This window comes from Typopeltis vanoorti, chromosome 4 (assembly GCF_054136105.1).
Source record: "Typopeltis vanoorti isolate ZY-2024b chromosome 4, IOZ_Tvanoo_1.0, whole genome shotgun sequence".
NCBI lineage: Eukaryota > Metazoa > Arthropoda > Arachnida > Uropygi > Thelyphonidae > Typopeltis > Typopeltis vanoorti.
This window is the reverse complement of record NC_143552.1, coordinates 138062029-138079724: the sequence shown is the minus strand read 5'-3', so window position 1 is coordinate 138079724 and position 17696 is coordinate 138062029. Positions and strand designations below refer to the sequence as shown.

Below are 17696 nucleotides of genomic sequence, written 5' to 3'. Positions count from 1 at the left end.
CATTTTTTTTTTATACCCAAATTCAATTAGTGCGCCTATATACATCTTCAAAATAAATGTTACAGATTTAAAAAATTTTTGATCTATACATTTTTTATGGCTAACTATTTTAAAAAATTACTTGCCATAATGAAATAATTATTTAATAAAATAATTTCTTAAATTATTTTTTTAGTAATTTAGTAAATTACTAAAAAATAATTTAGCTACAAAAATGAAACATTTTACAAAGTTATTTTTTAATGGCATACTACATTATTTCCATGTACACTATGTTCCAAATTTACGGCCAAAATTCATGTCGTCTGCTTTACATAGTATTGCTGATCATATCTCTGGCAATTGTTTTCCTTACTTTTTTATTTTAAATTATTTACCTAACCTTTAATCATCAGTAAAAGAATTAGTGAGCAAAAAATAGAAGTGTGAAAATGATTCGAAAAGTAATCTGATTGGAAGAGAAACTTGAAATAATAAAGAAAAATGAACAAGGCGAGTCCAGAGCAAAGATAGGACAAGAACACAAAAATGGGTGAATCAACTGCTGAATACAAAGAGAAAGGTAAGGCTGCTTCAAGTTCATCATGCCTGCACTCGAAATCAAAGTATTATAATGATTGTTGAAAGTTTATTTTTCACTTGGTTAGACTATAATAAATTTAATTTAATCCTTTATCCAAGTGTGAGCAAACAAAGTTTGCACCTGAAAATATCTTCAGGACTTAGGTAAGGTAGTACAACACCGGGCCGCTCGCAGCAAAGGTGGATCAAACTCTCAACTCCTTGTCTCAGTATCCCCCATTCATAGCACATCCCCTTGTGGATATGTATACCGCTATGCATTGGGGGGGGGGCACCACTCGTACCGGTTTCGACCTTTATTGAGGTCTCGTCAGTGGGAGCCAGGCCCAGAGTGGAGATACTAAGGCAGAAGCAATGGGAGAGGTCATCCTTACCTATAGGAGTTGCAAAAGGTGTGCCACCTTATTATTAAATTACTCTGGATTTAGAGATCTTTCTCTAAATCTATGGGTGGTGTCCCCCACCCCATTAATGCATTGCAGTATACATGTCCGCAGGGGAATGTGCTGTGTATTATGGGAGATACTGAGACAAGGAGTTGAGAGCTTGATCCACCTTTGCAGCGAGTTGCTCTGTGTTGTACTACCTTACTTCAGTCCTGAAGATATTTTCAGGCACAAACTTTGTTTGCTCACACTTGGATAAAGGATTAAACTATTTATTATTATTATAACGATTGAATTAGAGAGACTTCTTTTTATGTGGATCTAAGATTGTAAAATGGATCCCGTTAAACACTGGCTTTATTAAATCAAAAGCATTGTCTCTTTGTAATCTGGAAAGAAAGGGCTATCAATGATGGAAAAGAAGAAGAATTCCATGTTAGTGCTGGGTGATTTTAGCGTTTCAAAAAGAGAAATAGTCTACATAATGTTCTAATCACAGGCAAAGCTGCAAGTGCAGATAAGGAGATATTCAGAGATGTTGAAGAAAATTGTGTAAGAAGGGGACTGTTGTGATCAACAAATATTTAATGTCGATGAAACCAGTTCTTTTTTGGAAGTGAGACTTTTCTGGCCAAATCAGAGAAATATCAGCCTGGTTATAAAGTAGCAAAGTCAAATGAAATTACTGCTAGCAATATGCGAGCCGTTTGGAAGCACATTCTTCCACATTGGGCAAATGATTTTAGAGGCTTTTCAAATGAATCTAAGTTAATTAAATCTCATTCTGAGAAGTTGAGCGATTCCGACCTTCTAAATTTAGATGCACAGTGGGAAGATCCTGAAGAATATGAAGAAAATTTAATCACTGACAAGCCCAAAGACGTTTCACAGAAACAATTTGAAAATAGAAGCTATAACTCATTTTTTAGGAATGTTAGTCAAGTGAGTAATATTTATTATCCAACTAGTTTCACCGATTTTTGCTATCGACATCTTCAGGGATACAATTGGTAAGCGATATAAAGGTAACAGATTAGGTTTTAACTGACAGTTCTAATTCATACAAAATTAGTACTGTGCATAAGACAATACACATGTCGCGGGTACATGATTTATTGGTTGAGAGAGACATAATGCAATTGGCGTGAAAGTTCATTTCTTTAGTATTTAGTGATCTAATTAAAGTTTTCCAAATATCAGGTAGGATTAGACTTTGATTCTTATTTAGGTTTCCTGTTGAACGGGCGACTATAGCAGCTTCCTTGAAGGTTCTGGAATGGTAGTTCTCTTCTATATAGGGCATATGACTCTTATCCAAGTTTTTCACAAAGAAGGGCTTTGATACTATCAAACATCGATTGGATAGTTTTTTGGGGATGCTTCTCCTTCATATTCCACCATGATGGAATGGACTTAACAGTTTCACCTAGGAAGAGAGCATTGAAGATGATCCTTGTGATGGTCGGCCTGTGGAAATGATGAGTGAGGAAAATGTATCTGTTGTTGAAAAGGAACTGTGCAATCACTAACAGCTTAAGCTCAAAGAAATCTTAGTAAGGTTGGGACTTTCTGTAACAACCATCTTTTGCATCACTGATGAGAAACTTTGCATGGTGAAAGTCAGTGCAAGTTGGGTGCCCCGACTTCTCTCTTCAATTCAGGAGCATCATGTGACCTGTTCCCACAAGTTTTTAGAGCTTTGCCAAGGGAAACCAGGCGAAGCATCACCAAGAAAAGCCAAGTCACTCGGTCCACCAAGAAGATCATGGCAAGAATCTTTTGGGATTGCCTGGGAATTCTCTTGATTGACTTCAAGGAAAGGAATACCACCATGAATGTAGTATAATATGCTTCACTCCTGCACAAACTGTGTGATGTCATAAAGGAGAAGAGACAAGGAATGCTGAGTCATGGTGTACACCTGTTTCACATACTCCAGTCCATATGGCTATTGTTGCGAAGGCTATGGTGAAGGGCTGTGGTTTCCAGGAGATTGAACACCCACCCTAGTTCAGAATCCAGCATCCAGTGATTACTACTTCTTCTCGAAACTGAATAAACACCTTAGAGGAAGAAAATTTGCAGATGACAGGGAGGTGAAAGATGCAGTTTTAGGCCATTTTGCAGACAAAAGTGCAAACTAATATTTCAAGGACATAGAAATGTTAATTCAAAGATGTGATAAAGTGTTGAAGTAAAGTGAGAGATTATGTTGAAAAGGCACACAGTTGTTTTCTTTCTATCACCTCTAAAACTCTTAAAGTTAGTCAGGCTGGAAACTTATGGAACCACCCTCGTAATTATATAATTGTATTGGACTATCATACACTTCCCCCTTCCCAAGAAAGAGGAAATATATCAAGAAATCATGATGAACTAACTTCTGGAAAATCTGAGTATCATTAGTTTAATGCTGTGTACTATATATTTAATAATTCACTGCACCTAAATTCTCATTCTCATTCATATTTTTTTTTCATTTGCAGGAATGATTGTTATGATTCCCTACGTATATGCTGTGGAGATAACATTTATTCCAAATTGGCTCGTTCTAATGTATTTATTGTAAGTTTTAATAATACTTTTTTTTTGTATGTAAGAATAAATCTCTAAATGAGTTTTTAATATTTTCTTATTTGTGCTTCAAATATTGTTTATTAATTATTATTATTATTATTTCATTATTATTACATGACACCTGTGGAGTCTGGGAATTCATTGTAGAAGGCTGCTACTCTATGATTTTGCATAAGCCATCATGTTCACTATATGTTATACTATGCCATACAATCTGCTGGCCACAATATATCAGATTTTTCATCAATTAATTGCATGTGTTCTCTGCCAGTTTACTTGTTCTGTAGGAGTTGCTGGTATGTGATACAAATCCAAAATCTCATATAACTGTTCCATTGTCATAATGAGAATCAAACTTGGGTATTTTGTTACTGAAGGGTGCATATTCTGGCATTAATGATTAATCAGAAAAATATATTTAATTTCTGATGATTAACCATGGAATGCTAAAACAAGCATAAAAATTTTGATAGTATGTATATCTGTGACACTCACATTTTTCATTTTTCTTCTAGTTTTTTAGCTGAAAAACTTAGTACTGTCAGATAGCATCTTATTATTGTAAAAAACGTTTTTTTACAGTATTTTGCGAATATTTATTAAAGCATTAACTGTCAAATTTACATGTGATTGCTGTCATGATACGAGGCGCATCCAGAAAGCAAGGTCCCATCAAGAATTAAAAAAAAAAAAAAAAAACCTGATAGAGAGGAAAAAAGTTTTATTATATGCACTGAAATATCTATATATACTTTATTTTTTTGCATAGTCACCATTGACTTCCAGCCATTTTTGGTATCATGGAACCAGCTTCTTCATACTGCATCAAAAAAAAAGTCTGCTGCCAACGAGTTCAACCACGGAGTCACGCTGTTCTTCAGTTCCTCATCTTCTTCAAAGCACTGAGATGGTAGTCACTGCTTCATATGCAGAAACAACAGGTTGTCACTGGGTGTGAGGTCAGGACTGTAGGGTGGATGGTCAAAAAGTTTCTACCCAAACTTCTGAATGTACTGAATTGCTTGTCTGAGTTTCTTCAGCATTTCACAATACACATTAACATTAATTGTTGTTCCTCACTTAAGAAAATCGACAAGCAAGTTCCCTTATGGAAATGATGCTCTATACTCGAGACATATTTGAGATTTGCAAGCAATACTTGTTCACACAAGAGAAATCCCATATTTCTGGATGCCTAGACAAATTCACATGATAAATTTATACAAGAACTTCTTACTACCTTAATGCTATTTAAGGTAAATAGGACAGTTCATCCTATCTTTAGTCTACTATACCTATTGATTGCAACTCAATCACTATATAACAAATCTGCTCACTGTAACAAATTGAAAAAAGTCTCAACAATGCCGTAGCCACAATGGACATAATGGAAATTCAATATGTTATTCTAAATGAAATTCTCAATAGTATCCTACCCACTACGACAAACTATTTCTGTAGTTTGTTATAGTGGATATGAGTGACATGATTAATGTAAACTGCATATGCATTTTTTGATCGGTTTGTCAAACAAATTTTCCCTACCATTTAATGTTCCAAAAATATCACAGAAAAAAAACCCAGAGTAAAAGATTAATCTCATTGTATATCACTCTTATTCTCTGGGTTTTGAATTGATGCAGTTAGAAATCAATCCTTTAAAAGAATGATGTGTAAGAGCTGATCAGATCAACGACCAGAAAAACATTTTCATTCAACTTTCTTTCTAATAGATCTATTATTTAATATATTTAATTTTTAGTTTCATAATATCTGATACAGCACACGAGGTTATATAGTACGCACTGGAAAATAACAATGTTTTGCTATTATGATATCCAGTAATATTCAACTGAATTCCATAGAAATATACAGGAACATATTTTCAAAAAGAATAGATGTAGTGAGTCAAAAGAAAGTTATGTAATTGTGAAATGACAGTTCTCGCAAATTTTCATGTGTACTCTTTCTACCAAATGATCTGTCACCACACTTGGCTGGCCACTGTCCTTTTCATCGTGAACATTGTTGCATCCTTCTTTAAACAAATGACACTGTGGCTTAACCTTACTGTCAATCATTACCTTAAGCCCATAAACCTTACACAGTCATCGGTGAATTTCTGCAGCACTATTGTTTTCCACCAACAAAAATCGCATCACACCATGAACATTGTTATTGGCAGGATTTTTTCATCACAGTACTGAATATAATTTGTTTGTAGAAGACAAAAAACAATAACGTAGTGAAAATAAAATGATCAACAGCTAGCTAATGAGTCAGTCAATGTTACAGTGTATGCATGATCCCTCTCCCATATTTTATTTGGCAGTAAATTGTGAATGGACCTCACTTTCTGGACATGCTTCATATGTTTTACATTAGGCTATAGCTTTATTAGTATTTATTAGCAGTTTGTAAATTGTAAATACATTTGTATGATATCTAGATGGCTGGCTGGAAGCAGTATGACCTGGAGGTCTCACTTAAATGTAGAAGTTCAGAAAAAATCATTTAGAAAAGAAAAATATATTTTACATCTTCTTCACAAGAGATATGATACTTGTCTGCTTTGTTAAGTGCAGCCATGCAGTGTATGCCAAATAGAGAAAAAATATATCTAATAGGATGTGTGTGTGGGGGGGGAGTAATAGTGTTCCTATTTTAAATATGTAGTTGGAAAAAAATAATAAATATGGGATTTTTTTTAATTCTATGATCTTTTAATATAATTTTAACAGTAATTTTGAAAAGTACTAATGGTATTAATAAATAAATATGCTGCATAAAAATAAACCAGTGTATTCCAAGTGAATGATAACATAAAGTTAGAAAACTCATAAATACAATTTATTTTTACTAAATAACAATAGCTTTTATTGAATAACAGTGAAATAATAATAACTTCAGACTTGGATAATAGCTTCACAATAGCATTAAGGTAGTAAGAAGTTCTTGTTTAAATTTATCATGTGTATTTGTCTAGGCATCCAGAAATATGAGATTTCTCTTGTGTGAACAAGTATTGCTTGCAAATCTCAAATATGTCTAGAGTATAGAGCATCATTTCCATAATTAATAAGATTTCTCACTGCATCTATTTCTTTTGAAAATATGTTCCTGTATATTTCTATGGAATTCAGTTGAATATTACTGGATATCATAATAGCAAAACATTGTTATTTTCTAGTGCATACTGTATAACCTCATGTGGTGTACCAGATATTATGAAACTAAAAATTAAATATATTAAATAATAGATCAATTAAAAAGAAAGTTGAGATTAAAAATGTTTTTCTGGTCTTTGATTTGATCAGCTCTTATATATCATTCTTTTAAAGGATTGATTTCTAATTGCATCAACTCAAAACCCAGAGAATAAGAGTGATATAAAATGAGATTAATCTTTTACTCTAGGTTTTTTTCTATGACATTTTTGGAACATTAAATGGTAGGGAAAATTTAAAATTGTTTAACTCAAATTTTCATCCTGCATAACAGACAAACTGATCAAAAAAATGCATATATATACTGTTTACATTAATCATGTCACTCAATAGAGTTACAGAAATAGTTTATCATAGTGGATAGGATACTGTTGAGAATTTCGTTTAGAATAACATATTGAATTTCCATTATGTCCATTGTGGCTACGGGATTGTTGAGACTTTTTTGTATTTGTTACAGTGAGCAAATTTGTTATATAGTTTGCTGTAGTGATTCAGTTGCAATCAATAGGTATAGTAGACTAAAGATAGGACAAATTGTCGTATTATAGAATTATTTTACTGTAATTAATTAACTGATTTTTTTTTTTTTTCTATTCAAGACTCATTTTTGTCAGCCTGGCTGAGTGGTTAGCATACCACTCTCCCACCAGCTTATTTTCTGTTTTCTGAAGTCTTCTTAACTTTAGAATCTGTCTGTCTATATGTTCTTCTGCTAGGTCTGTCTCTTCTCTTTATTTAGAAGATGATCCTTGAAGATGATCATCTTCAAAATAATTTTTGCTCCCTTTGCATCCAGGAAACTAAAAGACAGTAGAAATACTTGTTTTTCTAATCTATCATCTCCCATTTTGATCATCATAGATCGCAGATTAGCTCTGCACAGCTTCAGTTTTAACATAATTTTTCTTTAATGAGTTGATAAAATTTATTTTATTATTATTTATTTATTTATTTATTTATTTTTTGAAGTAAAATCCTCTCTACATTATTGATAGTTTCACTATTCTGCTGACTTAGTTGAGCATATCTTTAGTTTCTTACCTTGCATCCCGGTGTTGAAGGTATTAAGATACTAGAAAATATCTTTCAGATAGATATTCTGCATACCAGTAGATGTTATTCAGTTTATCTGAGAAATTAAATATTTGTCTTAAAAAAATGCTCACTTTACATCTTAGAGTTTTGTGACTTAATTCAAAATTCTGCCAGCTATCATATTTTCTTAAAAAGTAATAGTTTTTTGGTTTGATGTATGCCACACTTGAATAACTTGTTCTTGAATAACTCATCTTTTGCTGAATGTGATTTTATGTAGTATAACAACAGAATTACTCAGTGTTGTTCAGGCAGGGCCGCACCATGCGGGTGCGCAGATTGTGCACCGCAGAAGGGCGCTTGAAGATAGGGGCACATTTCACCACGGAAAATAAAAAAAAAATATATGTATATATATATATATATATATATATATATATATATATATAAATTTTCTTATTCTTGAATTATATCGTACTATATAAATTACACAATTACAAATTATAGTTAATGCAATCTCAACACTACAGGTCATAGGATACACCGGGGCATAAGGCTGACCACCTTATCCTGTAAACGGAGTGAGGTCCGATGATCAATGGACCCTCGACACCGCAAGGTAAAAGAGGGTATAAGGAAGATGATGATGATGGCAATTAAAATGAAATTTTAAATCAGTCAAATTATTATGAATTCTTAATAATCTAACAATATTTTTAACTTGATACATCACCAGCTTTTTATAATTTGTTCAAAGTGAAACGTTATCAATATTACCACAGATTTTATTTCACAGAGTAAGGATCGACTCAGCAAAAATTTTATAAATATTCTCGATTGTTTATTATATTTTTAGTGGAAATTGTTAGTTTAAGACAGACCGTGAATTCATTCTTACGCTGTGCTTTGCCTAGTACCATTGGAAGGGTGTAGCATAGTGGCAGCCTGCCTCATGGAGCTGCTTAATAAGGGTGCTCATTCAGCCATATTACGGCAACAAGATATTTTACAAAAATACAGTGTTTAGTTCACCAAATAAAAAAAAGGCGCCGGTTTCTATTGACAGTTAAATATGTGCTTATTATATTTTATTAATAAAAAAAATTATAGTCATACATACTAAAACTAAACATTTTAGAGCCCACTTATTAGATACTTAAGGAAACAACTCATAAAGTATCATGTGATGTGAATTTCATAAACTTTTATAGTCTATATATATATACAGTATATATATATTAAATTATATTATGCATGAATTCTCCTACTCAAATTGCGAGTCTATCGCCCTGAATTTCACATTATAGCGATAACTCGCTCCCTGCAGTAAACAATATGCCATCCCCAACAGCCATTATACTGCAGAAACACGAAAACCAATTAGTTTTATCATGTCACTGGATAAGGTTCACAGACATTTGCAGACTGTGTAATATATTTCTCAACAAATAGTGCAATTAGAGACAACTGGGAATATAAACACTAACACTAATGAATCACATCTTTTCACCAACAGACACTGCTGTATACACTCAAGCAAACCACATGTTGCAGTGCAACATATGGTTTTGCTTGACCCTCCTCCCTCTCATGGTAGAGTGCCTCCTACTCATGCCATGGCACTGTGCTCAGGAAAATTGAATACTCTGTTTCAGTATATAGTAATTGCTTCAGGGGTTAAGCAAGATAACTAGGAGGTGATCTTCATATTGCCTATGTCCATTTCTCACCTATTCATTATGTGCAGTGTTGTTGGGTATTTGGAACTTAGCACCAACCGAATTCTATTTTGTATTGGCTGAAAGTACGTGGTAGGATGACAACAGATATAATGCAAGCTGGGGATATCATTCATTTATGTGAGACTCCTACTGTTTTCATCAGAGAATGACAAATATTGAATAGTTGCTGACTGGAATAACTTGAAATTTACTGCAGTAGAAGTTAGTCAGCATCAATATACGAGTGTGGTCTGAAAAGTTCTTGGCCTTGACCATAGATGGCGATGCTATCGGCAAGATATTTTTTTTCTAAGTTGGTACATCTGTCATAAGCATCCATGTGAAATTGCAAGTCATTCTATCGAGTAGTTTGTTTTATACAGCTGTCTGAAACAAAAGTGTTGTCTGTATCCCTTGAAGTGGATAAAATTGAGTATCGTGCATTATAAAATTCTTTGTGAAAAAAGGTTTAACACCAAAAGAAATTCATTCAAAGTTCATAAAAGTTTATGGGCACTCTTCTCCTTCATTTTTGACAATTAAGAAATGGGCTGCCAAGTTTAAACATGGCCGTACCAGCCTTGAAGATGATCCACGTGAAGGACATTCAAAAAGTGAACAACACCAAAAATCATTGATCAAGTGCACAATATGGTATTGGATGACCGGCAAGTCAAAGTGTGTGAAATTGTTGAGAAACTACTGAGACTATAGGCATTTCAAAAGAACATGTAAGATATATTTTGAAGAATCCAAACAGCAGTCAAAACAGAAGCTGGCTGTTCAGTGCCAAGGAAGACAAATCGGTTCCATCAGCAGGAAAGGTCATGGCATCAGTGTTTTGGGATGCTAAAGGCATTTTGTTTATTAATTATCTTGAGAAGGGTAAAACAATAACCGGGGAATATTATTCCAATCTTTTAACCAGACTAGACGAAAAAATTCATGAGAAAAGACCCGTTTTTGCAGAAGAAAAACATCATCTTTCATCAGGATAATGCATAATGAAGTTCATAATGAAGATTATTGATGGCTTGCACTTCTTATCCATGAATGTATAAACATTATTGCCTGTAGGGTCTCAGTCAGAGATTTTGACCTTTAGTTAGCTCTTTTAGATGTAAATTAGTTTCGATATAGTCTCATTTTTTATAATATTCTGTGATCTGACTGCTTGCATTATTGAAAAATAGCATTCCTCCAATATTCTAATATTAACTGAGGTTACTTCACATATCAAAAAATGTTCAGAAATGTAGATGACAGGTTCTCCACTTATCTAATCTATCCAACTATTTTATGCAAATTTTGAACAGCATATTCAATCTCTCCAATCTCCCTGTTATCAGCGTAGATATATTGTGTTGATGATATTTTTGCTTTTCTTCACACTTTCTTCTTATGATCATAGACTTTCTCACATTAATTAATGCAATTGAATCATGGAATTTGATTTATGGTCTATAGATAAAAACTAATAGGAACGATTTGGATGATAATTCTTGCCATCCAAGTCACAAATCTGGCATGATTAAAACCTTCTCTGTTGAACACATATTATTTTTATCATTAGCTGCCTACGAAAAAGAATTAGATATTTTATTGTTACAACAAGTGTTCCATAACTAGAATAAATAGCTATGGTTGAAATTCTCATTCATTCTGATGATATTCACAGGATTTATTTGTTTTGTCCAGGACACCTCTGGAAGAAAATAGTCAGACTTCTACACTTTATAGGATTACATCTTATATTTAATTTATCATGTAAGTTTACTTTTTTTCTTTCCTGATGGTAAACTCATCCTCTCTCTATATCTCTCAGTAATATATCAAGTGCTCTATATAATCTAGTCTCTCGTCAAACTGGAAAATCAACATTCACCTACCACCTAGAAGAATATATACTTTATTTATTATCATACTTCGTGTGGTCTCTTTTTCAGACTGCACAAATCAGAAAGTATTTATATAGAACCCCAAGATTATATTTATTACTGAGAATCGACAAGCCCAGGCTCGCATAGCACACAGTCTGAGAGTTTATTATAACAATATAATATAAAGTTTTCTCCATAAGCCAAATTTAAGGTTTATCAGTCCTTCAACGTAGTTTTGTTATACTCACTTTAGGTTTTTCCCCCCCTAAGTCAGTCCTGTTAAACTGAGTCCACCTGCAACTTTTTACAATTATTTCATAAAAATTTAACATACTACTCCCTTCTGTTGTAAAACTTTTTTTACTACTGATACAGAAGATATGGCCTTGAGACTTGGCCAAAGATATTGTTACACCTGATATCTTAAGAATGTAGAATTCCTAGCTATCATGGTGTAATATGAAGAATAAATAAATTAAAAACCCTGCAAAAAAAGATAATAGATGAATTATTTAAAAGTAAAAGAAATATTCTCAGAGCCTGTGTAGCTCAGTGGATGTGGCGTTTGCCACACGAAGGAAGGCTTGGTTTCGAGTCTAGTCGGCGACTAGAGGAAATTTTTCTAAGCCTTTTTTCGACCGGTTCCTGAGTAAGTCGATCTCTGACATGGGCAAGCAGGTTTTTCCTCCTGGAAACTCGGGTTTTTCGTCCTGTAAACTCAAGAAAATCGACCGTAGAACCCACATTATTTCAGACATTAAATATATTGTGTTAGGGTTAGGGACCACGAGATGGCGGCACATTTGAGCCGTCTCTCTTCACTGAGTACCGCATAATTAGTGATAGCCTTGGGCCATCTATCTCTGATGGGTACCAGCGGAGATTGAACTGTCCACTCAGTCTCCAAAAGTTAGATAGGGCTAAATGGCCTCGCCTACTCCCCGTATACGGGAATAAAAAGGCGTTAGCTGTTTTTTTTTTTTTTTTTTTTTTTTAAGAAATATTCTTGCATCCAATAAAATATATAAAATATAAAGGTGTTTGTTGAACTAACTAACAAAAAGAAAGAATATAATAATGTTGTAATATGATATAAAAGAGAAAATTTAACTAAATAAGACAGAAAAGGATTAGTCATAAGAGATGGTATGTGAGAGGCTAGAGATTAAAATATTAAGTGATTTCATAGAGAAATTTTGGAAAGGGGATTAAGTTAGAGGCTAGCACAAGAAAAACAACAGACAATCGCTTAGGGTCAATTCCTGGATTGAGACTTATTACGGGCTCGCCGATCAAATGACGTTTGGCAGAAAGACGCCACCCTAATTGGTCGGTAAAGTCAAGTCAAAAGGGGGGGGGGGAAAGAAGTTAGAGAAGGTGCTGTTAGGAGAGAGGGTATAAAAGGGTTAGAACCCCCCGGGACAGAGACTCTTTTTGGCTTTTGGTTTTGTTCCAGGAGAGTTCTTGGTGAGCTCTTTCGTATAGGTTCCACGGGGTTTTCCTGAGTGGCGAGATGGAGTTATATCTCCGTTGTCACAACACGGAAACAAAAGTGAGCGGGATTTCGATTCTGTACTTCCTATGCAAGAAGCGAAGAATTCCAAAAATAGTCGAGGAAAGGAAAGCATATTCTATGTGTTTCAACTTCAGTGACAACCACGAGAAAGGGAAAGTTGTAAAGAAATCGATATCCACGTCGTGAGTTTTACAGCTGTTATATAGATGATTCAAAGTGTGTCCTGAATTACGAAAAGTTAAGACCGCGTAAGCATAGTTCAATTCAAAAAGGAACATAGGAGAAGCAGATTATCGGAGAGATTATACCAAGATAGTTCGATCAGAAAAAGGTAGAGGCCCATATGGAAAATTCAAGAAAGAAAGGTACTGTAAAATATATCTCGTGTTAACTAAGATTCGTCTGTATTAGTTATCATTATTCTAATACTGAACTGTTGAAGTGACCAAGAAAACAATACTAGGACTTTAGTATATGACAGAATATAATGAAAGTAAGCTTACTAATGTTAATATTATATGAGTAATTAAGTGTCCTGAGAATTTTGCATGTCTAATATATTGTATAAGAAAGTTTAAATATCATAGTTATGTGTCAGTGCAGTAAATGGTTTAGTTAATCTACTTAAGTTTGGATAGTTAAATAGTGTGAATTAATCTTATATGTCCGTGTCAAAATGAATTTATGTGTTGAATGTGTATGGCAGCATGATCGTAATACCCATTATAAGATCATAGCTTAATTATTTATGATAAGCTAATGTCAGTTTCTAAATATTTAGTATAGCATTGAATTGAGTAATAACTAATATTTGAATTGTACCATGTTAAGGAATTTTATAAACCTTTTGTCCAATGATAAAACAGGCACAAACTTTGTTTGCTCACACTTGGATAAAGGATTAAAGCCTCTACACACGGATAAAACAGTTGTCTGAAATTGCTGTCCAATGCAACACTTAAAAATTATGAACCTAATCACGCAGGAAATTAATGTGTTAAGAAACGAGATAAAGTGTCACGACTGCAACATAGGTTCACTTTCAGACATATTTTAGTTCTTTCTCCTTGTTTTTGTATATAATATCTTAAACTAAATGTCCCAAAAGGCGCAGCATAATACAAATATTAGGGATACTAAGGGGAAAATTAACTTAAGTATTAGTAAAAATTTTGGTGATATCTCGTGCGTAGATAATAGTTGAACATAGATAAAGGGGAAATAACTAGATAGAATAAAAATCATAAAATGGGACACAACAATATTCTGTATCTTTTTGTTAAAATACCTTTGCATCATATTAATTTCATATCAACACTTTTATATTAATTGTGCTTGAGTAGTTTCCTTATTTAGTACTTCGCTGAAAATGTGTTCTTTGAGTTTAATAATTGAAATCTCCTTGGAGATACTGAATAAATTATAAAAAATTACTTCTTTTATACAATTTGTAACTTTTTCATTTTCTCCTTAGGTTGGTTGTGGTGCGTTAGGATGTGAGATGCTGAAGAACTTTGCTATGCTTGGTGTAGCATCATCAGGTGGAGAGGTATTTCAAGTTTTTGTCTTTTAATAGTTTTTGGGAAACACATATTCTTAATTACTGTGAACGTTTAATACCAAAATAATTACCTTTCAATTCAGTTCAGTGTCATTTTAACATGTTTTTTTTTTTATAGTCTAAACAGTTGCTTAAAAATGCTTGCATTTATTAAAATTATGTTATGAATCTGAAAGTTTAACTGTGATATAGTTAAAGTTGGGATGGGAGGAGAAGAAGAAAGTGAAAAAAATGAAATCAAAAATTAATAATATCCATATGGAATATGATAAACTTTATTTTAATAAATTAAAAACACTTTGAAAAAACACTATGTTATTAAGACTAAATCATTAAAATGAAATTCAGATATCAGTTTTTTCATCTATATTTACATATAATATTCTTTTTCTTAGTGTCATCATTTTATAAAAGTGTTTAGTAAAAGTATACTTGGAGGGGGGGGGGGGAATTGTTACTCTGACAAACCACCTATAGATGTGAAGATCATGACCAAACGAAATAGTGAGAATGTATGTGTGATTCATCATAAAGTGGGACAGAAAGCTATCAGTAGAACACGCTGACACTTTTGTTTCACTAAGAAGACATGCTATGAAATTGATAAATGATTTTTTTCCCTTTCTTGGATTTAGGCCCCCGTGGTCTATTTTGATTAGGCTAGCATTTCATTGAAGTGACTCTGCTTCTTTGACCTTGGGTATATAATTTGTTAACTTCCTGGGTTGTATGTCATTGTTCTTGATGTTCTTCCATTTAGTTCTATCTTTATGGTTTAGTTCCTTTGGTATGACTTTATTTGGTTTTTTTATCTAGTCTTTTTTTTTTTTTTTTTTTTGTATATCAGCTCTACACATGAAGGGTTCCAAGACCTATGGCATAACAGTGTGCTGTGTGGGAGTTAAAAGGAAGTAAGGAATTTGTTAATGTTTTTTTTTTTTTTAATTTTTTTAAGGATCTGAAGGTTATAGTAATTGGGGAAAAACAATATGGTGAAGACTGTTTCAGAGCAGATATGTAGGGAATTAAGGCAGAAGATGAGAAGTTGGTTCAACGAGTTTAGAGTTTAGCTGCACAGGCAGTACCACAAATTAAATATCAAGATTTCTGTCTAATATTTTCTGTCCCCTCATTGGCCACTCCACTTCTGTGATAAAAAATTCCATAGAATTTCATAGAATAAAAGACATTAAACTGGCAGATACAGACATGTCATTGTCTCTCTTCACTAATATCCCGCATAAAGAGACAGTAGAATTTTTAATACCAAAATTTCTATCAGACATGGTGGAATTATTCAAATTTGCAATTAAATCAGATAACTTCACATGAAAAGATCATCATCATCATCAAATTCCTGCCATGTACCCTCAAGGGGTGTACAGGTTATGATAGTACTACATGAAAAAAATTACATTATTATTAATTTCCTATCTACAATTTTCCTCCAAATCAGTCTGTTACTTGTCAAGACTCCAACATTATCAGATCTTATATTTCTATCATCTAAAGCATTTTGTACCGTATCAATCCACCTATATCTTGGTCTTCCTCTGCGTCGTTTTGCTGCCAACCTGGCAGAGAACATTTGTTTTGCTAATCTTTCCTCGCCCATTCTGTTTAAGTGATCATACCTCCTAAGATTAGCTCTGCTAACGCATTCCTGGTTGCTGACAATGTCAAGTTCTTTCCTAATATCCTCGTTTTTAATATGATATTGCCATTGATGCCATCTGTTCATGCCTATAATCTTTCTCAGGACTCTCATATCTGTGGTCTCTAGTCTTTGGTCAAGTGTTTTACTTCTGACCCAGCTCTCAGATCCATAAGTTAAAACTGGTTTGAACACTGTCTTGTACACAGCTAATTTAGTGTTCTGACTGATTTCTCTCTTATTCCATATGAATTTATTCAATTGACTTCCCACCATACCAGCTTTGCTGATTCTGTTGTCTATTTCTATATTTAATTTACCATCTTCAGTAAAAATCGTGCCTAAATAGCTGAAATGTTTTACTTGTTCCACAGGTTCTCCATTCACAACACAGTTGACATTTTCAATGATTCTGCCTATTTTCATTGTCTTTGTCTTTTTATTTCTGACCTTCATACCATATCTATTACAACAGCTATTCAATTTAGTCAGAGAATCTTGCAGACTTGTAGCAGATTTATTTAGAAGTATAACATCATCCGCATAAACCAAAGAGCTGATATTAACATCTCCAATTTTGATATCATTTTTAATACCACTTTCCTTCATAATGTGATCCATATAGATAATGAATAACAGAGGGGATAATGTACATCCTTGTCTCACACCAGATTTAGCATTAAACCATCTTCCTGTACTTCCTTCAATTCTAACTGATGACTTACAACTCAAATAAAGACTAAGTATTGCTTGATATAATGCCCCATTGACACCATATAACTGTAACATATTGAATAGCTTCTCTCTTGGCACCTTGTCATATGCCTTTTCCAGATCGACAAAACTTAAATACAGATCTTTGTTATATTCCCATGCTTTCTCAACTATTTGTCGTAAAGTGAAGATCTGATCCTGACAGCCTCTATTTGACCTGAATCCAGCTTGTTCTTCACCAAGCTTTTCTTCCACAATTCTTCTCAACCGTTTCTCAAGTATACTTGCATAGATCTTGCCAGGAACACTCAGTAGGGAAATACCTCTGTAATTCTCACATGCAGTTTTATTTCCCTTTTTATATATGGGTACTATGAGAGCTCTACTCCAATCATCGGGAATTCGTCCCTCTGTCCAGGCTTTCTGAGCTATGCAGTGCAGACACTGTAAGACTCTTATACCACCATACTTCAGCATTTCTGGTCGAATATCATCTACTCCTGCTGCCTTTCCACATTTCAAGACTTTGATGGCTTTTTCTACTTGTGTTCCTGATTGAATGCCTGGTCAGTGTTTTTTACCACTGTGCTGTCATCACTGCTTGTTTCATTTAGCAGTTTTTCAAAGTAATTACTCCATATTTCAAGGATATCTTTTTCTCCCATTTTCATGTCACCTTTATCATCTCTAATTCCTTTTACAGCACTCTTTAATCCATTCTTAAGCTTCTTCAACAACCTCCAGAATATTTTGCCACCTTCTTGATATTTATTTTCTATATTCTTGCCAAAGTCCTCCCATGATTTTTGTTTAGCTAGTTTTACACAGTGTTTAGCATTC

At 33.5% G+C, this 17696-nt stretch overlaps 1 protein-coding gene across 2 annotated transcripts in view; it reads left to right on the top strand.

The window, feature by feature from the left end:
* LOC150107706 (ubiquitin-like modifier-activating enzyme 6) overlaps positions 1–17696 on the top strand; it is a 701981-nt gene that overhangs the window by 361266 nt on the left and 323019 nt on the right. For both annotated transcript variants that reach the window (XM_090391479.1, XM_090391480.1), the window contains exons 16-17: positions 3455–3533; positions 14402–14476. In XM_090391479.1, coding sequence (XP_090247605.1) covers positions 3455–3533; positions 14402–14476 — 154 coding nt within the window. The remainder of the gene's footprint in view (positions 1–3454; positions 3534–14401; positions 14477–17696) is intronic.